The sequence below is a fragment of the Scyliorhinus torazame genome, chromosome 13, assembly GCF_047496885.1.
Source record: "Scyliorhinus torazame isolate Kashiwa2021f chromosome 13, sScyTor2.1, whole genome shotgun sequence".
Taxonomy (NCBI): domain Eukaryota; kingdom Metazoa; phylum Chordata; class Chondrichthyes; order Carcharhiniformes; family Scyliorhinidae; genus Scyliorhinus; species Scyliorhinus torazame.
Genome location: NC_092719.1, coordinates 164,035,135 through 164,062,145, shown reverse-complemented (window position 1 = coordinate 164,062,145; position 27,011 = coordinate 164,035,135). Strand labels below are relative to the sequence as shown.

General features: G+C 47.5%; 1 protein-coding gene across 5 annotated transcripts in view; it reads left to right on the top strand.

Moving 5' to 3' along the window:
• The window catches only part of LOC140388345 (receptor-type tyrosine-protein phosphatase gamma-like), a 1,184,455-nt gene that overhangs the window by 1,142,912 nt on the left and 14,532 nt on the right, over nt 1-27,011 (top strand). For all 5 annotated transcript variants that reach the window (XM_072472367.1, XM_072472365.1, XM_072472362.1 and 2 more), the window contains 2 exons: nt 18,241-18,387; nt 25,377-25,519. In XM_072472367.1, coding sequence (XP_072328468.1) covers nt 18,241-18,387; nt 25,377-25,519 — 290 coding nt within the window. The remainder of the gene's footprint in view (nt 1-18,240; nt 18,388-25,376; nt 25,520-27,011) is intronic.

Below are 27,011 nucleotides of genomic sequence, written 5' to 3'. Positions count from 1 at the left end.
TCCCAAAAAACTGCACTCCTGCCCTAACAATCTCACCCCACAAATCCTGCTCATAGTAGACAACAACAAAATAAATAAACCTTCACCCACGATTCCATCCACTGTTCGCAAGATAATTAAGAGATGACAATGGCCATCTAGCTCATCTCATCCATTCCATAATGACATTTTAGGGCTGGGATTCACCAAGCCCGCGCAGGCTCGGAGAATCGGAGTTGACGCCGAGACGGCCCGCGGCGCCTGTCCGACGCTGGGACGCGATTCTCTGGCGACCGGAGAATAGGCGCCAGTCATGCGTGCGTGGTCGATGCGGCACTCGTTGGGGGCCATTGAAAGAGGCCCCCGCGGCGATTCTCCGCTGTCGACCGTCCGGGTTCCCGCCGGCGTGGTTTACGTATGGTTCCACACGGCAGGAACTTGGTGTCACAGCTGCGGTGGCCATCCTGTGGGGCGACCAGACCCGCGATCGGGGGCCACCGAACGGCGGGCGCGCGTGATCCGGGGGGGGGCACCTTCTTCCGCGCCGGCCCGCTGTGTGGCTCTGCCACGTTGCGCGGCACCGGCGCGCAAGCAACCGCCACGCATGCGCGAACACGCAGCCGGGCAGTGCGGGCCGCATACGGCAGCTGGAGCAACGTGGAGCTCTCCAGCGCCGTGCTGGCCCCCTGTGGGTAACAGAATCGCTGGGCCAAGAGGCCCGTTGACGCCGGCGTGAAACACTCCGGTGTTTACGCCAGTGTCAACACTTAGCTGCATTTTCAGAGAATCCCAGCCTAGGGTCAGGAGAAGACATTCGGACCCTCTAGCCTGCTCTGCCATTTGATAACATTGCCGACATTATCCCAGTGACTACAACTCAAAAGTGTTCAATTGGCTATAAATCAATTTGAGACATCAAGAAAGGTGCTACATGAATGTAGATTTTGTCTTTCTTTCATTACGCTTGCATGCAGTAGGCAGAGTGACTGTAGCAACAGTGAAATTGGAGGCCCAATGCTGATTCTCCAAGGATAATTAATCACAGAGCAAACAACTAATGTTCAGAAAGTGGCTACATTTATAAAACAGTTCAACCATCTAGCTAATACAACCGTAGCATTCTGACTTCTCTGGCGCCAACCCACAATATACAATAAATACGCCAATGACACGATCCCCAGGTTTTTCCAATCAAACAAACGATTTTGCAACCAATAGCTCTCTCAGTTGCTGCTGCTGTCCTTCAGACAGCTCCATGTTTTTCCTGGTGGGCTTTGCAAATAAAAACCAAGGCCATGAAGCTGCCTGTAGTTCAGAAGCAGGAGTGCAGCAACACCATGAAATTGACACAGACACTGACAGACCAGCTGGAATAGAAAATGGGAACTCAGCCTGATGGTTACGATATGTTTCAGCCTTTCAGGTCGGTAGCTCTGCCCTTGTCTGCTCAGGCTGTAGGTCAACAAGAAATTCCACCATCGGCCACCCCCCTTTGGTCCAACCACTTTCCCAACCCTGCAAAGAAAGAATAATTAGTCATCTAATAATGGTGAGAAAAGCAGCCCTTTTGGATGGGTTTCAAAGGATTCAATATTATATTGTCTGTGGGTATTTGTCTGAGAATTTTCTCCAGTTGGGCAATCGGGTGCCAGGTATTCAGCGTAGAAAAATGAAAAATCCTGCAAATGAAACAGCAGGACATCAGTGGGGAAACGAGCTGGGTTTCCTCAGCACGGTTAAAATAGCATCAGGTCTGATTGGCATCATTAAACTCCAACTGGTGAAGCTCAAATGTAAGACTTACATCTTCTGTGGCGTGGCTCTTACATGCTGCCAGTAATGGCACTGGATCAGTATGCAGTGTAGATTTGGAGAACAGCACATTATAACACCGCCCCCCCCCCCTCCTTACGAAATCTTACCCTTAACTGATGGTGGGATTAATATTAAAATTTATGCAGCCTATTATTCTGGCCACCATTTAAAGGAAGAAGAACCACAGGGCAGCTAATGGCAACTTCCAATTTGCAGGAGTAAAGTGTAAGAGTTCTCTAGTTCATCCCTAATACTGTATTTCGGATAGGGAAAGATGGATTACAGCGAATGCAAAGTTCATCTACAGCAGTGGTTGTTGTTGCATAGTCTTAATAACATTACATTCACTCACAAATGATCGATTTACAGCCATGGTAAGACGCCATAATTTTTGTGCACAAGGGCAGAGGACAAATTTACAATATCAGCATAGTTGACAAGTGCCGCATAATGTTGCAGTCCCTTTTGTCGTGTTGGGTGTTCCGCTATACAGACGAACCAACACGGCAAGGTCCTAACATGGATTGACGATTGGCTGTCAGGCAGAAGGCAGAGAGTTGGGATAAAAGGTTCTTTTTCGGAATGGCAACCGGTGACGAGTGGTGTCCCGCAGGGTTCAGTGTTGGGGCCACAGCTGTTCTCTTTATATATTAACGATCTAGATGACGGGACTGAGGGCATTCTGGCTAAGTTTGCCGATGATACAAAGATAGGTGGAGGGGCAGGTAGTATGGAGGAGGTGGGGAGACTTCAGAAAGATTTAGACAGTTTAGGAGAGTGGTCCAAGAAATGGCTAATGAAATTCAACGTGGGCAAGTGCGAGGTCTTGCACTTTGGAAAAAAGAATAGAGGCGTGGACTATTTTCTAAACGGTGACAAAATTCATAATGCTGAAGTGCAAAGGGACTTGGGAGTCCTAGTCCAGGATTCTCTAAAGGTAAACTTGCAGGTTGAGTCCGTAATTAAGAAAGCAAATGCAATGTTGTCATTCATCTCAAGAGGCTTGGAATATAAAAGCAAGGATGTACTTCTGAAGCTTTATAAAGCATTAGTTAGGCCCCATTTAGAATACTGTGAGCAATTTTGGGCCCCACACCTCAGGAAGGACATACTGGCACTGGAGCGGGTCCAGCGGAGATTCACACGGAAGATCCCAGGAAGGTAGGCCTAACATACGATGAACGTCTGAGGATCCTGGGAGTATATTCATTGGAGTTTAGGAGGTTGAGGGGAGAACAAAGAACAAAGAAATGTACAGCACAGGAACAGGCCCTTCGGCCCTCCAAGCCCGTGCCGACCATGCTGCCCGACTAAACTACAATCTTCTACACTTCCTGGGTCCGTATCCTTCTATTCCCATCCTATTCATATATTTGTCAAGATGCCCCTTAAATGTCCCTATCGTCCCTGCTTCCACTACCTCCTCCGGTAGCGAGTTCCAGGCATCCACTACCCTCTGCGTAAAAAACTTGCCTCGTACATCTACTCTAAACCTTGCCCCTCTCACCTTAAACCTATGCCCCCTAGTAATTGACCCCTCTACCCTGGGGAAAAGCCTCTAACTATCCACTCTGTCTATACCCCTCATAATTTTGTATACCTCTATCAGGCCTCCCCTCAACCTCCTTCGTTCCAGTGAGAACAAACCGAGTTTATTCAATCGCTCCTCATAGCTAATGCCCTCCATACCAGGCAACATTCTGGTAAATCTCTTCTGCACCCTCTCTAAAGCCTCCACATCCTTCTGGTAGTGTGGCGACCAGAATTGAACACTATACTCCAAGTGTGGCCTAACTAAGGTTCTATACAGCTGCAACATGACTTGCCAATTCTTATACTCAATGCCCCGGCCAATGAAGGCAAGCATGCCGTATGCCTTCTTGACTACCTTCTCCACCTGTGTTGCCCCTTTCAATGACATGTGGACCTGTACTCCTAGATCTCTTTGACTTTCAATACTCTTGAGGGTTCTACCATTCACTGTATATTCCCTACCTGCATTAGACCTTCCAAAATGCATTACCTCACATTTGTCCGGATTAAACTCCATCTGCCATCTCTCCGCCCAAGTCTCCAGACAATCTAAATCCTGCTGTATCCTCCGACAGTCCTCATCGCTATCCGCAATTCCACCAACCTTTGTGTCGTCTGCAAACTTACTAATCAGACCAGTTACATTTTCCTCCAAGTCATTTATATATACTACAAAGAGCAAAGGTCCCAGCACTGATCCCTGTGGAACACCACTGGTCACAGCCCTCCAATTAGAAAAGCATCCCTCCATTGCTACTCTCTGTCTTCTATGGCCTAGCCAGTTCTGTATCCACCTTGCCAGCTCACCCCTGATCCCGTGTGACTTCACCTTTTGTACTAGTCTACCATAAGGGACCTTGTCAAAGGCCTTACTGAAGTCCATATAGACAACATCTACTGCCCTACCTGCATCAATCATCTTAGTGACCTCCTCGAAAAACTCTATCAAGTTAGTGAGACACGACCTCCCCTTCACAAAACCGTGCTGCCTCTCACTAATACGTCCATTTGCTTCCAAATGGGAGTAGATCCTGTCTCGAAGAATTCTCTCCAGTAATTTTCCTACCACTGAAGTAAGGCGCACCGGCCTGTAGTTCCCGGGATTATCCTTGCTACCCTTCTTAAACAGAGGAACAACATTGGCTATTCTCCAGTCCTCCGGGACATCCCCTGAAGACAGCGAGGATCCAAAGATTTCTGTCAAGGCCTCAGCAATTTCCCCCCAGCCTCCTTCAGTATTCTGGGGTAGATCCCATCAGGCCCTGGGGACTTATCTACCTTAATATTTTTTAAGACACCCAACACCTCGTCTTTTTGGATCACAATGTGACCCAGGCTATCTACACCTCCTTCTCCAGACTCAACATCTACCAATTCCTTCTCTTTGGTGAATACTGATGCAAAGTATTCATTTAGTACCTCGCCCATTTCCTCTGGCTCCACACATAGATTCCCTTGCCTATCCTTCAGTGGGCCAACCCTTTCCCTGGCTACCCTCTTGCTTTTTATGTACGTGTAAAAAGCCTTGGGATTTTCCTTAACCCTATTTGCCAATGACTTTTTGTGACCCCTTCTAGCCCTCCTGACTCCTTGCTTAAGTTCCTTCCTACTTTCCTTATATTCCACGCAGGCTTCGTCTGTTCCCAGCCTTTTAGCCCTGACAAATGCCTCCTTTTTCTTTTTGACGAGGCCTACAATATCACTCGTCATCCAAGGTTCCCGAAAATTGCCGTATTTATCTTTCTTCCTCACAGGAACATGTCGGTCCTGTATTCCTTTCAACTGCCACTTGAAAGCCTCCCACATGTCAGATGTTGATTTGCCCTCAAACATCCGCCCCCAATCTATGTTCTTCAGTTCCCGCCTAATATTGTTATAATTAGCCTTCCCCCAATTTAGCACATTCACCCTCGGACCACTCTTATCCTTGTCCACCAGCACTTTAAAACTTACTGAATTGTGGTCACTGTTACCGAAATGCTCCCCTACTGAAACATCTACCACCTGGCCGGGCTCATTCCCCAATACCAGGTCCAGTACCGCCCCTTCCCTAGTTGGACTGTCTACATATTGTTTTAAGAAGCCCTCCTGGATGCTCCTTACAAACTCCGCCCCGTCTACGCCCCTGGCACTAAGTGAGTCCCAGTCAATATTGGGGAAGTTGAAGTCTCCCATCACCACAACCCTGTTGTTTTTACTCTTTTCCAAAATCTGTCTACCTATCTGCTCCTCTATCTCCCGCTGGCTGTTGGGAGGCCTGTAGTATACCCCCAACATTGTGACTGCACCCTTCTTATTCCTGATCTCTACCCATATAGCCTCACTGCCCTCTGAGGTGTCCTCTCGCAGTACAGCTGTGATATTCTCCCGAACAAGTAGCGCAACTCCGCCTCCCCTTTTACATCCCCCTCTATCCCGCCTGAAACATCTAAATCCTGGAACGTTTAGCTGCCAATCCTGCCCTTCCCTCAACCAGGTCTCTGTAATGGCAACAACATCATAGTTCCAAGTACTAATCCAAGCTCTCAGTTCATCTGCCTTACCCGTAATGCTCCTTGCATTATAACATATGCACTTCAGGCCACCAGACCCGCTGTGTTCAGCAGCTTCTCCCCGTCTGCTCTGCCTCAGAGCCACAGTGTCCCTATTCCCTAGTTCTCCCTCAATGCTCTCACCTTCTGACCTATTGCTCCCGTGCCCACCCCCCTACCATACTAGTTTAAACCCTCCCGTGTGACACTAGCAAACCTCGCGGCCAGGATATTTATGCCTCTCCGGTTTAGATGCAACCCGTCCTTCTTATACAGGTCACACCTGCCCCGGAAGAGCTCCCAGTGGTCCAGATAATGGAAACCCTCCCTCCTACACCAGCTGTTTAGCCACGTGTTTATCTGCTCTATCTTCCTATTTCGAGCCTCACTGGCACGTGGCACAGGGAGTAATCCCGAGATTACAACCCTCGAGGTCCTGTCTTTTAACTTTCTGCCTAGCTCCCTGAACTCCTGCTGCAGGACCTCATGCCCCTTCCTGCCTATGTCGTTAGTACCAATATGTACAACGACCTCTGCCTGTTTGCCCTCCCCCTTCAGGATTCCCTCTACCCGTTCGGAGACATCCTGGACCCTGGCACCAGGGAGGCAACATACCATCCTGGAGTCTCTTTCACGTCCACAGAAGCGCCTATCTGTGCCCCTGACTATAGAGTCCCCTATTACTATTACTCTTCTGCGCTTTGACCCTCCCTTCTGAACATCAGAGCCAGCCGTGGTGCCACTGCTCTGGCTGCTGCTGTTTTCCCCTGATAGGCTATCCCCCCGACAGTATCCAAAGGGGTATATCTGTTCGAGAGGGGGACAACCACAGGGGATTCCTGCACTGACTGCCTGCCCTTTCTGGTGGTCACCCATTTCTCTGCCTGCACCTTGGGTGTGACCACATTTACATAACTGTGATCTATGACGCTTTCCGCCACCTGCATGCTCCTAAGTGCATCCAATTGCTGCTCCAACCGAACCATGCGGTCTCTGAGGAGCTCCAGTTGGGTGCACTTTCTGCAGATGAAGCCATCCGGGACGCTGGAAGCCTCCCGGACCTGCCACATCTCACAGTCAGAGCACAGCACCCCTCTAACTGACATTGCGTCAATTAATTAAAATTAAAATTAAAATTTGTCTTTTTTTCTAAAAATATTTTAATAAAAATTTCAAAGTTACTGTCAACTATCTGTTTCCTAGCACTAGATTTCTAATAGAAATGCGATAGCTAACTATAATACTCTCCGATCTCTGGCTTAGATATCCCTCTAAATTATAATTAAGTTATTATGTTTAATTAGTTACCAAATACTCAAATTTTTTTTAAAATTTAGGGTAGAATCCCAACCAGCCACTCAGGCCACAGCTTTTCTGTGATGTCACTTCAGTTTCCCCCCGACGCACACAATTTGAAAAAAGGTATAAAAGTAAAAATAAGTAAAAATCACTTACTTACCTTCTTACCTTCTGAGTGTCTTAGATGTTCTCAGGTTCTCTCGCTGACAGAGACTGCTCCTCCACCTCCGATCTAATAGAAACTTACAAGATAATGAATGGCTTAGATAGGGTGGATGTAGGGAAGTTGTTTCCATTAACAGGGGAGACTAGGAACCGGGGGCACAGCCTTAGAATAAAAGGGAGTCACTTTAGAACAGAGATGAGAAGAAATTTCTTCAGCCAGAGAGTGGTGGGTCTGTGGAATTCATTGCCACAGAGGGCGGTGGAGGCCGGGACGTTGAGTGTCTTTAAGACAGAAGTTGATAAATTCTTGATTTCTCGAGGAATTAAGGGCTATGGAGAGAGAGCGGGTAAATGGAGTTGAAATCAGCCATGATTGAATGGTGGAGTGGACTCGATGGGCTGAATGGCCTTACTTCCACTCCTATGTCTTATGGTCTTATGGTTGCAGATGGTACAACTCTGTTTTATTACTATCAATAACAACATTTGTAAACTTATGACTGTGGTTCGTTCTTTACCCTTTAACCTGTGGACCTAGCCCTAACACTATCTTAGAGAGGCACTCAGCACATGGTGTATATCTGAGTGGCTTGCTGTGAGCTCTGTGCCCTGAGCTGTCTCCTACTGGAATGAGCGGGAACTGCGGTGTTCCCCGTTTTGTAGTGCATGTGCTCTTGCTTGTGATTGGCTGTGATGTTGTGTGTGTGTTGATTGGTCCGTTGATCTGTCCATCAGTGTGTATGTGTGTTTGCACCATAATGTTTATCTGAATATCATGACACCTTTGTTCTGCTAAAAAGAGGGGGTGATTGGGGGTTCACTCCCAGGCTCATCTACACTGACCCCAATATTGTCTTGTCAAACTTGGCCCTATTGGAAATGCTTTCACTTCTAAGTTAAAAGGTTGTGGGCTCAGTACTGTGTACTGCACTGCAGTGTTCTTATTGAAACAAGGTCCCATCTGTTTGTTCCAGAGGTCCAGGATGAAACAATAAACCACGGTCTTGTCAGCTTCAGTCGGTGGCTCTTATTTGCCTCTATTCAGTATTCGGGAGTTTTCTTGTTTCCTAGCCAAAGTCCCTTCCTCAAAGAAACAAAATCATTCATCTTAATATTTATGGGGCATTTGTGGTGCACAATGTTGCTATGTTTTCCTCTATTAATAACTGTCACTGCGCTCCAATGTAATTTATTATATGAAGCTCTTTGAAAAATTGCAGTGCAAAAGGCACTAAAGTAATATTTGCTGTGATATATTGTTGTTGTGGGTAGATGCCAGGCAAAGGCCAGGTATCTCTCACAGTCAAAAGAAAAAAACAGACTGGTGAGACAGGTTTTCATGGAAGTTTTAAAGTAAATAAGTTAAATCCTAGGAACAGATTGACTATCCAACCTTTGACGAAGGAAGAGAAACCATAAATGTGTATCTACCATTAAACTGTTGGAAAATACAAGCTCCTAAGATATTCAAATCAATGACAATCCCATATCCTTGATAATGAGTTGCAAATTTGTGACTAACAAGAATTGCCTTGAAAATAACAGTTGTAAAATTGTAATTTGGTTTAAATGCGCTGTAGCACAGTGGTTAGCACTCACAGCGCCAGGGACCCGGGTTCAATTCTGGCCTTGGATGTAAGTGTGGAATTGGCACATTCTCCCCGTGTCTGCATGGGTTTCCTTTGGATAATCCAGTTTCCTCCCACAGTCCAAAGGCTAGGTGAATTGGTCATGCTAAAATTGCCCCTTCCTGTTCAAAAATGTGCAGGATGGTGGGTTATGGGGATGGGGTGGGGGAGTGGGCATAGGTAGGGTGCTCTTTTAGAGGTTCCATGACCAAAATGGCCTCCTTCTGCACTGTAGGGATTCTATGTATTCTATAAAATGAGTTGGGATTATAGTTGGAAAGGCTTAATTTTCCTATTTGCGTATTACCTCACCACCGAAGGTGGCTAATGAGTGTATTTTAATGAAATTGGTACAAAGAGTGTGACCCAAAGAGGAACTGATTAGTTTTTGGCTAAGGTGAAGAGATCCGGATGAAAAGATTTGGGGCTGGATTCTCCGATTTGAAGACTACGTGCTGATGCCGGTGTGGAAACAGTGGTGTTTTACGCCCGAAAAAACGGCGCAAAAGCTGCACCGTCTGGTAGGTGGCTAGCAGGCACACAGCGTAAAACCCCCGGCTTTAGCTGCGGATATGGCCGGAGAATTACCGGGTCCGTGCAACATGGCGCCGGCCGCATGGGAACCAGGGGCGAAATTCTCCTACCCGCCCCGCCACATTTCTGCCCCGACCGGCCGGCGGGAGTCTCCGTAACACCGGCCGGTCAATGGGGTTTCCCATTTAGAAAAGCAATAGTTGTAGGAGATTCAATGGTTAGGGGAATAGATAGGAGATTCTGTGGTCGCGAGCGAGACTCCCGGAAGGTATGTTGCCTCCCGGGTGCCAGGGCCAGGGATGTCTCGGATCGTGTCTTCAGGATCCTTAAGGGGGAGGGGGAGCAGCCAGAAGTCGTGGTGCACATTGGTACCAACGACATAGGTAGGAAAAGGGGTGTGGAGGTAATAAACAAGTTTAGGGAGTTAGGCTGGAAGTTGAAAGCCAGGACAGACAGAGTTGTCATCTCTGGTTTGTTGCCGGTGCCACGTGATAGCGAGGCTAGGAATAGGGAGAGAGTGCAGTTGAACACGTGGCTGCAGGAATGGTGCAGGAGGGAGGGCTTCAGGTATTTGGATAATTGGAGCGCATTCTGGGGAAGGTGGGACCTGTACAAGCAGGACGGGTTGCATCTGAACCAGAGGGGCACCAATATCCTGGGAGGGAGGTTTGCTAGTACTCTTCGGGAGGGTTTAAACTAATTTGGCAGGGGAATGGGAACCGGATTTGTAGTCCAGCAACTAAGGTAGCCGATATTCAGGACGCCAAAGCATGTAATGAGGCAGTGGGGAAGGGAACACTGACAAAGGAGAGTATTTGCAGGCACGGAAATGGGTTGAAGTGTGTATACTTCAACGCAAGAAGCATCAGGAATAAGGTGGGTGAACTTAAGGCATGGATCGGTACTTGGGACTACGATGTGGTGGCCATCACGGAAACTTGGATAGAAGAAGGGCAGAAATGGTTGTTGGAGGTCCCTGGTTATAGATGTTTCAATAAGATTAGGGAGGGTGGTAAAAGAGGTGGGGGGGTGGCATTATTAATTAGAGATAGTATAACAGCTGCAGAAAGGCAGTTCGAGGAGTATCACCCTATTGAGGTCGTATGGGTTGAAGTCAGAAATAGGAAAGGAGCAGTCACCTTGTTAGGAGTTTTCTATAGGCCCCCCAATAGTAGCAGAGATGTGGAGGAACAGATTGGGAAACAGATTTTGGAAAGGTGCAGAAGTCATAGGGTAGTAGTCATGGGCGACTTTAACTTCCCAAATATTGAGTGGAAACTCTTTAGATCAAATAGTTTGGATGGGGTGGTGTTTGTGCAGTGTGTCCAGGAAGCTTTTCTAACACAGTATGTAGATTGTCCAACCAGAGGAGGGGCAATATTGGATTTAGTACTGGGTAATGAACCAGGGCAAGTGATAGATTTGTTAGTGGGGGAGCATTTTGGAGATAGTGACCACAATTCTGTGACTTTCACTTTAGTAATGGAGAGGGATAGGTACGTGCAACAGGGCAAGGTTTACAATTGGGGGAAGGGTAAATACGATGTTGTCAGACAAGAATTGAAGTGCATAAGTTGGGAACATAGGCTGGCAGGGAAGGACACAAGTGAAATGTGGAACTTGTTCAAGGAACAGGTGCTACGTGTCCTTGATATGTATGTCCCTGTCAGGCAGGGAAGAGATGGTCGAGTGAGGGAACCATGGTTGACAAGAGAGGTCGAATGTCTTGTTAAGAGGAAAAAGGTGACTTATGTAAGGCTGAGGAAACAAGGTTCAGACAGGGCATTGGAGGGATACAAGATAGCCAGGAGGGAACTGAAGAAAGGGATTAGGAGAGCTAAGAGAGGGCATGAACAATCTCTGGCGGGTAGGATCAAGGAAAACCCCAAGGCCTTTTACACATATGTGAGAAATATGAGAATGACTAGAGCGAGGGTAGGTCCGATCAAGGACAGTAGCGGGAGATTGTGTATTGAGTCTGAAGAGATAGGCGAGGTCTTGAATGAGTACTTTTCTTCTGTATTTACAAATGAGAGGGGCGATATTGTTGGAGAGGACAGTGTGAAACAGATTGGTAAGCTCGAGGAAATACTTGTTAGGAAGGAAGATGTGTTGGGCATTTTGAAAAACTTGAGGATAGACAAGTCCCCCGGGCCTGACGGGATATATCCAAGGATTCTATGGGAAGCAAGAGATGAAATTGCAGAGCCGTTGGCAATTATCTTTTCGTCCTCACTGTCAACAGGGGTGGTACCAGGGGATTGGAGAGTGGTGAATGTCGTGCCCCTGTTCAAAAAAGGAACTAGGGATAACCCTGGGAATTACAGGCCAGTTAGTCTTACTTCGGTGGTAGGCAAAGTAATGGAAAGGGTACTGAAGGATAGGATTTCTGAGCATCTGGAAAGACACTGCTTGATTAGGGATAGTCAGCATGGATTTGTGAGGGGTAGGTCTTGCCTTACAAATCTTATTGAATTCTTTGAGGAGGTGACCAAGCATGTGGATGAAGGTAAAGCAGTGGATGTAGTGTACATGGATTTTAGTAAGGCATTTGATAAAGTTCCCCATGGTAGGCTTCTGCACAAAGTAAGGAGGCATGGGATAGTGGGAAATTTGGCCAGTTGGATAACGAACTGGCTAACCGATAGAAGTCAGAGAGTGGTGGTGGATGGCAAATATTCAGCCTGGATCCCAGTTACCAGTGGTGTACCGCAGGGATCAGTTCTGGGTCCTCTGCTGTTTGTGATTTTCATTAATGACTTGGATGAGGGAGTTGAAGGGTGGGTCAGTAAATTTGCAGACGATACGAAGATTGGTGGAGTTGTGGATAGTAAGGAGGGCTGTTGTCGGCTGCAAAGAGACATAGATAGGATGCAGAGCTGGGCTGAGAAGTGGCAGATGGAGTTTAACCCTGAAAAGTGTGAGGTTGTCCATTTTGGAAGGACAAATATGAATGCGGAATACAGGGTTAACGGTAGAGTTCTTGGCATTGTGGAGGAGCAGAGAGACCTTGGGGTCTATGTTCATAGATCTTTGAAAGTTGCCACTCAAGTGGATAAAGCTGTGAAGAAGGCCTATGGTGCGCTAGCGTTCATTAACAGAGGGATTGAATTTAAGAGCCGTGAGGTGATGATGCAGCTGTACAAAACTTTGGTAAGGCCACATTTGGAGTACTGTGTACAGTTCTGGTCGCCTCATTTTAGGAAGGATGTGGAAGCTCTGGAAAAGGTGCAAAGAAGATTTACCAGGATGTTGCCTGGAATGGAGAGTAGGTCTTACGAGGAAAGGTTGAGGGTTCTAGGCCTTTTCTCATTAGAGTGGAGAAGGATGAGGGGCGACTTGATAGAGGTTTATAAGATGATCAGGGGAATAGATAGAGTAGACAGTCAGAGGCTTTTTCCCCAGGTGGAACACACCATTACAAGGGGACATAAATTTAAGGTGAAAGGTGGAAGATATAGGAGGGATATCAGAGGTAGGTTCTTTACCCAGAGAGTAGTGGGGGCATGGAATGCACTGCCTGTGGAAGTAGTTGAGTCGGAAACATTAGTGACCTTCAAGCAGCTGTTGGATAGGTACATGGATTACGGGAAAATGATATAGTGTAGATTTATTTGTTCTTAAGGGCAGCACGGTAGCATTGTGGATAGCACAATTGCTTCACAGATCCATGGTCCCAGGTTCGATTCCGGCTTGGGTCATTGTCTGTGCGGAGTCTGCACGTCCTCCCCGTGTCTGCGTGGGTTTCCTCCGGGTGCTCCGGTTTCCTCCCACAGTCCAAAGATGTGCGGGTTAGGTGAATTGGCCAATGATAAATTGCCCTTAATGTCCAAATTGCCCTTGGTGTTGGGTGGAGGTGTTGAGTTTGGGTAGGGTGCTCTTTCCAAGAGCTGGTGCAGACTCAGGGGGCCGAATGGCCTCCTTCTGCACTGTAGATTCAATGATAATCTATGATTAATCTAGGACAAAGGTTCGGCACAACATCGTGGGCCGAAGGGCCTGTTCTGTGCTGTATTTTCTATGTTCTATGTTAAACCCCCGGGCGCCGGCAAAATGGAGACTCCCGCCGGCGGAGAATGACGCCCCAAGCCTGCCAAATAATGTCCCCCTTTGGCAGGCTCGCCACCCCCAGACCATCCCCCACCAGTGCCCACTCTCCCCACCAAAGCCCCCCCTGCCCGCGGAACGACTGCCACCTGACTGTGGCGGTGCTGGACTCAGTCCACAGCCGCCACGCCGGGTTCACAAAAATAAACAGCCTGAGTCACCCATGCCATCGGGATCTCGGCCCATCAGGGGCGGAGCATCGGGGGAGGGCCTCAGGTGACATCTTGAGGCCCTCTATATGGCGTGCGGCGTACTCAGAGTACGCCATTTTGGAGGGGGGGAGCATTGCAGAAGCGGCGCCACCCCCCAATTTCTGCGCAAACGGGGATTCTCCAGCCAATTGCTGAACGTGATTTCGGCATCGGAGACTGGAGAATCCTGTCCTTGGATCCTGGAATTTTTAAAGGATCTATTAATATTGGAGGTTGGGGTGAATGGACTTTTTCTTTTAGAATGTTACGGACTGCCTGAGCTGCTCTAGTAGAATTTGTCGCAGCTTATCAAAATATGATCAGAGTTTTCAGAGCATGTTGCTGGATTTGGCTTAGCCTGAAGAATCCTCGGTGAGATGGAAGCTCTTAATAAAAGGTTTTCTTTTTTTCAGTTTTGTAGTTACAAAGTATCAACCAGTCAGGGAGAAACCTCAAGAAAGAACTGCGTAATTGTATATGTTCTATGGAGCGCACTCTTCACTTGTTTCCAGTGCTACATGATCATGCATACCTAAATCCTCCTGTGTTTATATCATTTCCTGCCAAGCCCACTGGTGGGAAATGTGCTTAAATGACCAGACATGATTCCGCTTTTCATTCTCTTGACTCCTTTTAAAGGAACATATGGCTTATATTCAATGGGATAAAAATTAATTTGCGTTACACCGCTTCAAGTTGCATTTCACAGCCTTCTGTTGGTTCCTCAGGTGCAGACAGTACTGTCAGCTGCTACCAGTGCAGCAGTATTACATGCGCACCAGTACAACATGCACGATTCTCCGCCTCCAATGGACCAAGTTCCCGACGGTGTGGTCCACGTGTGCTCTCACAAATCGTGAACCTGGCGTGGTGGCTGCTGAGACAGAGAGAGAGAGGGCATACGGACAGTGCCCAGCACTGCCATACTTCACCAACAGCCGTGCCGCTGGCCAGGTGGCTTCTGCCAAGGCTGGGGGGAGCAGTGGGGGTGGCCAGGAGGTGGGCTGTGGGGTCAGGGTGGAAGGATACACAATACAATTACAGCAGCCGGCAAGGCAGCCATGCAACTGCGCATGTCACTGACAGCCCGCTTTAAATCTGGTGCCCTGGGTTGTATAGGTGTGGTAGTCACCACTAACTGTATATTAGATGTAGTACGGTAAGGCTCCTGTACTAGAGGTACGGGGTAAATCCCTACCTGCTAGCTCCGCCCAGTAGGTGGTGTATAAATGTGTGTGCACACCGGAGCTGCTCCCATTCTGGAAGCAGCTGCAGAAGGCCACACATCTCTGCTTAATAAAGCCTTGATTATTCTCTACTCTCGTCTTGTAGTAATTGATAGTGCATCAATGGGTGACCTCTCCCGGGGCACCCCCCTGGGTGCCCTCAGGCCCCAGCTGACCCATCAGCTGCCTGGGCACTCCAGCACAACCAGCAACATCTTTTCGGCCCCAATCAGTGTGTGCGTGGGGGTGTTTATTTCAGCGCGGCTGCAGCTTGTCAGCCCTGCAAGTGTCCATCATGGACCCGTCAAATTCCGCACTGTTTTTCATGGGTATCGATGGTGTTCCATGCGGCGCCGGTGCTAGCCCCTCACCGGTAGCAGAAGCGGTAGGTGTGGTGCCGATTTTTCTGGTGTGAAAGTGCAACGAAAAGGGTTTCCTTTACTCCACAACAGGCTGGTATTAGGGGTCACAGATAACTGGGGGTGTCTGTCTCCTGCAGGTGTTGAAACCACAACACAGTAAAAGGGAGGTGAGACTACAACAATGGTATATTTAAAATTAAATAATTTATTCAAGAGAGTTAGGCCCCCCACAACTCAAACTATCAAACACAAACACTATGAAAATACTATGTATAAAACGAGTGACCAAACAGCATAATGAAAATTCTTACTTTTACACAAATTTACCTTAACGCCCGCAAATATAAACACATGTATTATATATACACTCACCCACCCAAAACCTCAACACTCTAAACTAATTGGGGATTTCTGTGGGCTGAGAGAGTGTAGTCACCATCCCCAGGAAGAAAAGTCCAACCGATACGGATGTTTCTGGCTCTTCCTCAAAACTGGCTGGTCCGTGTGGCTGCTGGGCTGATGTTCCTCCAGTCTCTCACCTTCCTCCCGAGCCTAGCACTGCCTTTTATCTCCTGGCCCAGTGAGGAGTGTCTCTCACAGGTCCAGTTGTCTCCGCTGCCGGAAGGCCCCGAGCCTGGCGCTGCCTTTATCTCCCAGTTAGGAGTGTTCCTCACAGGTCCGGTTGTCTGTGCTGCCACCTACGGGCAGCTTTCAGAAGTTTCATCTCAATGTTTGTTTTTGTATATTCTGTTGTCTGCCTGCAGACATATTCTCTCACACCGGGGCCGGGCCAGAGAATTGCGGGGCCGGCGCGAATCGTGTCACGCCACCCCGACGCCGATTCTCCGGAGCGTCAGCGCGGCACCGGCTGGGGGCTGGTCTATGGCCCCCCCCCCCTGGCGATTCTCCAGCCGGGATGGGCCGAGTGGCCACGCAAAAAAAGCCGAGTCCCGCCGGCACCGTTCACACCTGCTCTTACCCAGCGGGACATCGTCGTGGATGCATCCGGGAGAGACCTGGTTGGGGGGGTGTCCGACACTGAGGGGGGGGCTCTGCTGTGACCTGGCCCGCGATCGGGGCCTACCGATCGACAGGCCGGACTCTCGGACTGGGGGCCTCTTTTGTTCCGCGCCGGCTCCTGTAGCCCTACGCCATGTTGCGTCGGGGCCGGCGCGGCGAAGGGAGCCACATCACATGCGTGGCAATCGCGCCGGTCCCACTGCGCATGCGCGCGTTGCCGCCGGTCCCACTGCACACGCGCAGACCCGCGGCGTTGGTGACGGCGTCAACACTTAGCCTCAGGATCAGAGAATCCCACCCATGGTCTGCAGTTTGCCCCTTTTAAAATGGAATATGTCCTTTTCCAACTTTGTCCAGTTCATTTTTGTTCTGCTGATGAGTTTGCTGCAACTTACAAAAGCCTCCGATTCTCTGTTGGTGTCAGCACTTAGACTCAGAAATGGAGAATCTGGCCCCTTAACGTTCCAAAATTTACTCATCTGCCCCTTGAGTGAGAAAAAAATTGAAATGTGGCCCCCCACCATGCAAAAAAGTTGGAAAGCCTGTTCCAGATAATTGAATTGACCTCTAAGTGGGGATCAGGGAGAAAACTCTCCCTGATTCCCACTTAGAGGATTGGAGTCATACCTGATACAAAGGAAGATGGTTGTGGTGGATGGAAGTCAATCATCTCCGCTCCATGACATCACCTCAGGGCAGTGTCCTAGGCCCAACCATCTTCAGCTGCTTCATCAATGACCTTCCTTCCATCATAAAGTCAGAGTGGGGATGTTTGCAGATGACTGCATAATGTTCAGCACCATTCACGACTACTCAGACACTGAAGCAGTCCATGTCCAAATGCAGCAAGACCTGGACACTATCCAAGCTTGTACTGACCAGTGGCAAGTTACACTCGTGACACACAAGTGCTAGGCCATGACCATCTCCCACAAGAGAGGACCTAACCATTGTCCCTTGACATTCAAAGCCGTTACCATCGCTGAATCCCCCACAATCAACAACCTGGGGGTTACCATTGATCTGAAACTGAACTGGACTAGCCATATTAATACTGTGGCTATCAAGGCAGGTCAAAGGCTAGGAAACCTACAGCGAGTAACTCATCTCCTGACCACCCCCCAAAGCCTGCCCGACATCTGCAAGGCACAAGTCAGGAGTGTAATGGAATACTCTCCACTAGCCTGGATGAGTGCAGCTCCAACAACACTCAAGAAGCTCGACACCATCCAGGACAAAGCAGCCCGCATGATTGCTCCTCCTTCCACATTCAAACACTCCACCACCGACGAACACTGGCAGCCATGTCTACCATCTACAAGATGCACAGTAATTTGCCAAATTTCCTTAGACAGCACCTTCCAAACCCACGACCACTGCCATCAAGAAGGACAAGAGCAGCAGATACCTGGGAACGCACAGTGGCAGTTGTGTGGACCATCTATCAGTTGCACTGCAATAACTCGCCATGGTTCTTTAGACAGCACCTTCCAAACCCACGACCATTACAATCTAGAAGGACATGAGCAGCAGATACCTGGGAACCCCACCACCTGGAGTTCCCCTCCAAGTCACTCACCATCCTGAGTTGGAAATGCATCACCATTCCTTCACTGTCGCACGGTCAAAATCATTCCTAACAGCACAGTGGGTGTACCTACACCTCCGGGACTGCAGTAGTTCAAGAAGGCAACTCACCACCACCTTCTGAAAGGCACCTAGGGATGGGCAATAAATACTGGCCTAACCTTCGATGCCCAAATCCCGTAAATGAATTTAAAAATTATTTTAAAAATAAATAAATACAAACTGAAGCAATATGTCTAAAATCTAAGTTTTTTTTCCAACAGGCAGAGGATGAATCTGTCTACTGGCCAAGTCGTGAAGAATCCATGAATTGTGAAGCCTTTACTGTAACCCTTATCAGCAAAGACATACTGTGCCTCTCCAATGAAGAGCAAGTTATCATCCATGATTTCATCCTGGAGGCAACACAGGTATAGCAAAATGTTCTTCATTCACATCATTTTGCCTTATGTGATAACAGAATATTTTTGTACACTGAAACTGGAAAAAAATCTCCTTCCATATTCTCTTTCTCCCCGCCCCCCCACTGTTGATAAATGTCTGGCTTAGCTGTTTGATTTGCGAATGGTGCTGAGGGGTAATAAAGTACATCTTTCAGATTCTGACTCGAGTATCTGAAAGTCATTCTGATTGGACCTTGTGGGCTGATTACAGATCAGTGAAAGAAGCCCTGGAGCAGGATGCTTGCCCTGGGATATGAAGCACAGCACAAAAATAAAGTGATAATTTAAATAATTATTTAAGAACTGTTACTGAGCGGACATTGGGGTTAATTACTTGAAGCACAGATCTCAAATTAAAAAGCTAATTCTAACTGTATTCCCAGTGAAGATGAGCCAACTAGATATATTATTTGAGTACTGACAATATTTTCTTAATTTATGTTTAATACCAACCTTCAATCTACAACAACTCTGACATATTAGTGCTTTTTCTTTTTTTATTTAAATATTTGTATTTAGAGAAGGTTTTGCATTATAACAAGGTAAAACAAAACAATAACATATAACAAATACCCATTGCAAAATACACCCACCCACAACTACTCCCCCACCTCCAACCCCCCCATAAACAAACAATACTTAATAAAAATGCTGCTGAAAAAGGAGACCCAGAAGTTCACAAGTTCAGGGCAAGACCAGAACATGTGCATATGATTCGCCGGCCCCTGAGAACAACACTCGCACTTATCCTCCAGCCCCGAGAAGACATTACTCATCCTCATCCTGCGCCCTGTATACCACCTTGAACTGGATCAAGCTGAGCCTAGCACAAGAGGAGGTGGAGTTGACCCTGTGAAGAGTCTCACTCCACCCCCACACCCCCCATCAAAATCCGGACCCAGTTCACCCTCCCACTTTCTCTTTACTTCCTCCAATGAAGCCTGCTCCTTCGACAGGATCCGGCCATAGATATCTGAAATCCTCCACTCACCCAACTCAGCCAGAGACAGGAACCTATCCAGGAGCGAGGGCGATGGTACCAGGGGAAATGAAGAAATCCCCTTACACAAAAAGCCGCAAACCTGCAAGTACCTAAATACATGACTTCTCGGGAGCTGGAACTTCTCCAAGAACTCCTCCGTACCGGTGAACCTCCGTTAAATAAACATGTCCCCAAACCTGTCCAATCCCTCCCTTCCCCAACCCCTGAACGACAAGTCCAACCCAGACGGCACAAACATGCAAATAAGTGTCAACATCGACATGGAGCCCGGCCTAAAATGCTGCCTAAACTGCCTCCAGATCGTCAAAGTGGCCACCACTATCGGGCTTGTGGTGAATCTTGCAGGGGAAAACGGAGCTGGGGTAGTGACCAGGGCACTCAGACTCGAACCCCTACATGAGTCCGGCTCCACACGCCCCTTATAGAATCTGGATTGTGAAACTACCCCTACACCTTCTCAATGTTGTGTTCTATGGCTCCTCTGATCATGAAGGCACACATAGAACATGAAGATGTAGTTATAATAAGTATTTATTCTTGCCATGCAAAATGGTAACCATGCAATTCTATGTAAAAGCAATTATGTCTATGTTACCGTGAAGCTAAAGAGAGATGCGACTGTCCCGTTGTCCGTTGTACTACCAAGTGCCCCTGTCTCGTCCGTCCCCCGGTATATATATGTCTATATGGGTGCCTGGTTCCACCTACTGGTGTGAGGTCATAACTGTCAGTACACGTATTGATCAGTGGCTACATACACTGGTGCTGTTGTATACAAATGTGTACATTGGTGCAACTCTGTGCAGTTGTACATAGATATGCCTGTGCGCATATCACCACACTTGGTATTTGCAGCCCAGTAAGAAAATAGCAAATTAGGTAGTGTCAAACCATAGAAAGCATCCTATCAGGCTGCATCACAGCCTGGTATGGCAACTGCTCGGCCCAGGACCGCAAGAAACTTCAGAGAGTCGTAAATACCGCCCAATCCATCACACGAACCTGCCTCCCATCCATTGACTCCATCTACACCTCCCGCTACCTGGGGAAAGCGGGCAGTATAATCAAAGATCCCTCCCACCCGGCTTACTCACTCTTCCAACTTCTTCCATTGGGCAGGAGATACAGAAGTCTGAGAACACGCACGAACAGACTCAAAAACAGCTTCTTCCCCACTGTCACTAGACTCCTAAATGACCCTCTTATGGACTGATTTCATTAACACTACACCCTGTATGCTTCATCCGATGCCAGTGCTTTTGTAGTTACATTGTATATGTTGTGTTGCCCTATTATGTATTTTCTTTTATTCCCTTTTCTTCTCATGTACTTAATGATCTGTTGAGCTGCTCGCAGAAAAATACTTTTCACTGTACCTCGGTACACGTGACAATAAACAAATCCAATCCAAACCCCCCCCAGCTGCCTCTCTCTCTCTGTAGAAACGTCCTTTGAATCCGTGGGGTCTTGCCCGCCCAAATAAAGGAGGATAATATTTTATTAACCCTGCAAAAGAAAGATTTGGGGAAAAGGGAGACATTGAAACAATAACAAAAATCTCGGGAGGACATTTATTTTCACAGTCTGCTCCTGCTGCCAAGGACAGATGGAGGACATCCCACCTTTTCAAGTCAGTCTTGACCCCATTCACCAGACTAGCAAAATTAGGTTTGTGAAGCGAGGCCCAGTCGTGGTCCACCCGGATTCCCAGATACTGAGCTAGTGCTGGCAAGGCGAAATGGCAACTTCCCCAGATCAGCTCCCCTCTCTGGGGGATTCACCAGAAAGTATTCACTTTTGCCCCAATTCAGCTTGTACCCAAAGAAGGAGTCAAAACTCCCAAGTAGCTTCATTATCTCCTCTACATTGGAGAGTGGGTCTGTGATATACAGAAGCAGACTATCTGCATATAAAGACACTCCATGCTTAGTCCCCCACCCCAACGCTATACCCCCTAGCGTTGGGCAGACTGGCCAGAGGCTCAACTGCCAAGGCAAAAAAAAGAGGAAACAATGGAGAACCCTGCCTTGTAACCCTGTTCAACTGGAAGCAATCAAAACTCAGAGCATTCGTACGCACGTTTGCGGTGGGGGTCCTGTACAGTAGCCAAAACCATGATATGAATTTTGGCCCAAAGTCAAACCCTCCAAGAATTTCAAATAGGGTATTCAACCCTATCAAACGCTTCTTCAGCATCCATTGAAATAATCATCTCTGGCTCGGGCACTGGGGAGGGGGACAGAATATTTGACAATCTCCGTATGTTGGGCGAAAACCGCCGGCCCTTAACAAAATCAGTCTGCTCCTTTGAAATCACCCGCAGAAGGCAGGGCTCCAAATGCATTGCCAACACCTTCGGCAAAACCTTAGCGTCAACGTTCAACAACAACGTGGGTTGGTAGGCCCACACTCTGGCAAATTCTTATCCTTCATGGGTGAGTAACTCTGAAGTGCTGTAACCACAAACATCAACCACTTCAAAGAGAGTTAATTGCATTCCAATTGCGCCCTTCACGCTTGAGTGATTTTAAAGTGCTCAGCTGGAAATTGGCAGTAAAAGCAGTCAGACAGGAGTCCGATTATGGCATAGATTGAGGAGCACCAGAGCTCATCTCACAGCGGGTTATCATCACCTTCCCGTCTTGTATATTGTCCCGCTGACAGTGCCGACACAGACTTATCAACTTGGAACGATGTAACACAGACCCTGGGAGGGTGGAACAGGGTGATTGAAGGGTTAGGTGGATTGACCATGCTTAATTTCCCTAAGTGTCCAAAAGGGGTTCGATGGGGTTACTGGGTTACGGGGGTAGGGTGGAGGTGTGGGCTTAAGTAGGATGCTCTTTTCGTTGGTTTGGGAGCGGATGGAGGCTGCTTCGTGCAGGGGCACCAGTTTGGCAGCCCTGGTTACGGCGCCTCTGCCACTCCCACCGGCGCGGTACTCCATCAGCCCTATAGAGGTGGCGGCTCTGCGGATCTGAGGCCAGTGGAAGAGGCATATAGGGGAAGCGAGAGCATCGGTGTGGACCCCAATCTGTGGCAATCACCGATTTGCCCCGGGGAACATGGACGGTGGGTATCGACTGTGGCGGTGGGCGGGGATTGTGAGGGTTGGTGATCTGTTTCTGGAAAGGAGCTTTCCGAGCATGAGGGTGTTGGAGGAGAACACATACATAGAACACATAGAACATACAGTGCAGAAGGAGGCCATTTGGCCCATCGAGTCTGCACCGACCCACTTCAACCCTCACTTCCACCCTATCCCCGTAACCCAATAACCCCTCCGCACCTTTTTTGGTCACTAAGGGCAATTTATCATGGCGAATCCACCTAACCTGCACATCTTTGGACTGTGGGAGGAAACCGGAGCACCCGGAGGAAACCCACGCAGTCACGGGGAGAACGTGCAGACTCCGCATAAACAATGACCCAGCGGGGAATTGAACCTGGGACCCTGGCGCTGTGTAGTCACAGTGCTATCCACTTGTGCTACCGTGCTGCCCATAAAGTTTGGGCTGACGGGAGGGAATGACTTTAGATACTTACAGGTGCGGGGTTTCGTGCGCAGACTGGTGCCGTCCTTCCCACGGCTCCCGCCAAAGGGGAGGCAGGACAGGGTAGTTTCTAGGGGAGAGGTAGGTGAGGGTAGAATCTCAGATATTTGCAAACAACTAATGGGAGCAGAGGATACACAGACTGAGGACCTATAGCTTAAGTGGGAAGAGGAGCTCGGGGGGGCGGGGGGAGATGGAGGACAGTATTTGGGCAGAAACTCTGAGCAGAGTAAACACGACCGTAACATGCGCCAGGCTCAGTTTGATCCAGTTTAAGGTCGTGCACTGGGCCCACATGACAGTGGCCCAGATGAGTAAATTCTTTGGGCTGGAGGACAAGTGTGCCAGATGCGCCACTGGGCCGGCTAATCACGTGCACATGTTCTGGTCGTGCCCTAAACTCAGGGGGTACTGGCAGGGATTCGCGGACATCATGTCCCGGGTTTGAAAACTGGGGTGGTAATGAGTCCTGAGGTGGCAATCTTTGGGGTGTCGGAGGGCCTGGGAGTCCAGGAGGAGAAGGAGGCCGACGTCTTGGCCTTTGCTTCCCAGGTAGGCCGGCGACGAATACTGTTGGCATGGAGGGACTCAAAGCCCCCGAAGACCGAAGTATGGCTATCGGACATGGCGAGCTTTCTCGGTCTAGAAAAGGTTAAGTTCGCCTTGAGAGATTCACTATCAGGGTTCGCCCGGAGGTGGCAGCCATTCATTGACTTCTTCGCGGAGAATTAATCGTCAGCGGGAGGGTAGGGGGGGTGGGCTAGGGTAGAGTAGAGTAGGGGGTGGTTTAAGCAGGTCCTTGCGAGAATGGAGTCGTGGTTTGCACTATGCGTTATTTGCTTTTCTTTCTGTACAGTGCTGTACAATGTCATTGTTTTATATGCCAAAAATACCTCAATAAAATTGTCTATTTAAAATAAAAAGTAGGATGCTCTTTTCAAGGGCTGGTGCAGACTCGATGGGCCGAGTGGCCTTGATTTGCACTGTAAATTCTATGATAAATGCGCTCACTATGGGATTTTGTTCCCAATTAGTTGAAATATGCTCTTAATGTGGGCTGGTCTACAGGCAGCAGGGTTTTGTGTGAATGCAAGTTTAGGGAGGATAGAAAATGAAAGTCTGACTAGCAGAGCATTGGAATATTTGAGTCTGGAATTAACAAAAAATTAGATAAGAACTGAGACAAAGATAGAAACCAGTGTTGAAGGCAGAGGTAAGTGGTCTTTGCAATAGTGAGGATATGGTATTTAAATTTGAAGATACTGCACATTGGAAAAAAACAGGCCATGCAGATTCAATTTTAAAGGGAACATTGCTGACAACACAGAAACTGTGAAGGGATCAACATAGTGGTGAGGTAGAATTGGGTTCAGGCAACATGCCTATGGAGCCTGTTGTGGTTTCAGACGATGTCACTGAAAGACAACATGTAGATGAGAAATGGGAGGGCAAACAGCTCTAACAGGTCCATACTTGAAAAGTTAACTTTTCTCTCCACAGAGGCTGCCAGTCCTGCTGAGTGCTTCCATCGTCTTTTGTTTATTTTCACATTTCCACTATTTTGCTTTTTGTTCAAAATAAAGTTTAGAACAAGTATCAGGTAGAAATGCTTCATGCAAAAAGTGACCAGAATTTTAAACTAGTCTCTGGGTCATATTGGGCACCGCCACAAATATAAACCCAATTAAAAAACAAGCAGGCAGCACTGTGATAGAAAGCTCTGCACAGCTGCATGTGTTTGTAGAAATGTAGAAAATCATTATTACCTATTCTTGTTTTGGGGAGTAGAACTATGCGTCATTTTCAGACCAGTAATAATCTTTATTATTATTGTCACAATTAGGCAATGAAATTACTGTGACAATCTCCTAGTCACCATACTCCGGCACCTGTTCCGGTACACAGAGGGAGAATTCAGAATGTCCAATTGACCTAACAAGCACGTCTTTCAGGACTTTTGGGAGGAAACCCAGGCAGACATGGGGAGAACGTGCAGGATCCACACAGACAGTGACCCAAGCAGGAATCAAACCTGGGACCCTGGCGCTGTGAAGCAGCAGTGCTAGCCACTGTGCTACCGTGCCACCCAATTGCTTCACAAACTGGCGGCACTGTAGTGAGATTTCTCATGTTTGCAAACAAAGGTTGAAAAAGTAGATGCCAAATACTTGGAAGAAAATGTTGCTGCTCAGTACAGCTCTTCGTAATTAAATCCCTTTAAATCTGTAGAATGACTGGGGGATAGTCTAGATGAAAAGCAAGTTGCGAATATCCCTTTCGAACTATGTGAAATATATCCATTTTGTCAAGCATTTTTATTGATATTTGCATGCCGATTAATAGAACTGCCGAGACAATAGTTTGTGAACAATCTAAAGGTATAACTGCTTTTCCTTTAGGATGACTATGTGCTGGAAGTCCGTCACTTTCAGTGTCCGAAATGGCCAAATCCAGATGCTCCTCTCAGCAGCACTTTTGAACTTATTAATGTATTGAAAGAAGAGGCCTCGACCAGAGATGGACCAACCATTGTTCACGATGAGTATGCACTTGTGTCTTCCTGCTTCACTTTATGTTCCTAATAATCCTTTTTGTTCCTAATAATCCTTGCGCATATATCCCACGATTCATATACTCCAGCTGAGAGGCGAAACTAATAGGCTTTTCCAGTGTCTCTTTAGCTGGCCCCCATTGTACCATTTGTGCTGCCTAGATCTACATATAGTCCAAAACACTTTGAGCCAGCTATTAATCATTAGTTTGGTAGAATCACCACTTCATTTTGCAGGGAATATTAGATATTTATATGGTCACTGGCAACCTGGGTTCTAGTCTGCAATAACAATATGAATGGGACGTGAAGGTAAGCAAAAGTAATCCAAGCTGACCTACATTCTCATTTGAACTCACTCCCAGGATAAAATTGAATATTTTTACTCAGTACTCTATATCGCACAGAATTCTGGCACAGCAGCTTACTTACTTTTCCACCACTAATCAATACTAATTCTCCTCCAATAATATACAATGGAGCCTCTTTCCAATCGGCAACCAAATGTTACCCTTGAATGGTGGATAGATGGTTTTCAGCTGAGAGGAAAACATGTGGATGGCCAAAAATGAGACTGAGTAATTCCAAAGAATGCTGTTGATCAGAGAAGAGATACCCTCTTTTTCCATCACTGAAATGCATGTTGAATTTGCCCAGTGCTTTGTTCTGGCCCTGAAACTTCATGAGGGTACTCCTGATCTCCTAAGTTGAGTGGGAAATTCATGGAAACACCAGAGAAACAGCTGAATTTGTTAACGGCTGACGGTCCAGTGTTAGTTATGTCAAGAGACTGGAAGAATCTCCACAGAATTTTCAGGCATAAGTGGCTGCAACCAGAGTTAGTTTGACTTTTTATTCCTCTCTTCTATTGGTATGGAAGAAACCTTTGAGCAGTTAATTGACATTGGCTCAATTAATTGTCCTCAGACAGCTGTGGGCAAGATTCCACACTGCGACTTGAGCGCATAAATTTCTCTGACTCTCGAATAAATACTGCATTGCCGTACATGCTATTTTGTAAATGGTCAGATGAAGTAGTGTCCTGATGTACCCTTCCCAACATTTTTCACTCACCATTTGACAGATTAATTGGTCATCTATAAGTGAGGTATTGCTGAGAAATGGTGTACAATCGCTCCAAAGTACTTCATTGAGTGATGTCTTTTGAGAGATTTCAGTGGCGCAAGGCACTGTATATGATTTTTAAAATAAAAGGAAACTTCCCTTTTCACCCTCTCGTACATCTGCCATTAATGACTTCCACCTTCAAACTGTTTGTCAGCAGGATATTCAGTCAGCTGGATGGAATGGTCTGGGTGGTGAACCTCTTAGTGAGACTGTTAGTTACACTTGGTTTGCTTGAGGAATGGAGACCAATGGGCTAAATTCATTTTTCCTCATAAGAACATAACATAAGAACTAGGAGCAGGAGTAGGCCATCTGGTCCCTCGAGCCTGCTCCGCCATTCAATGAGATCATGGCT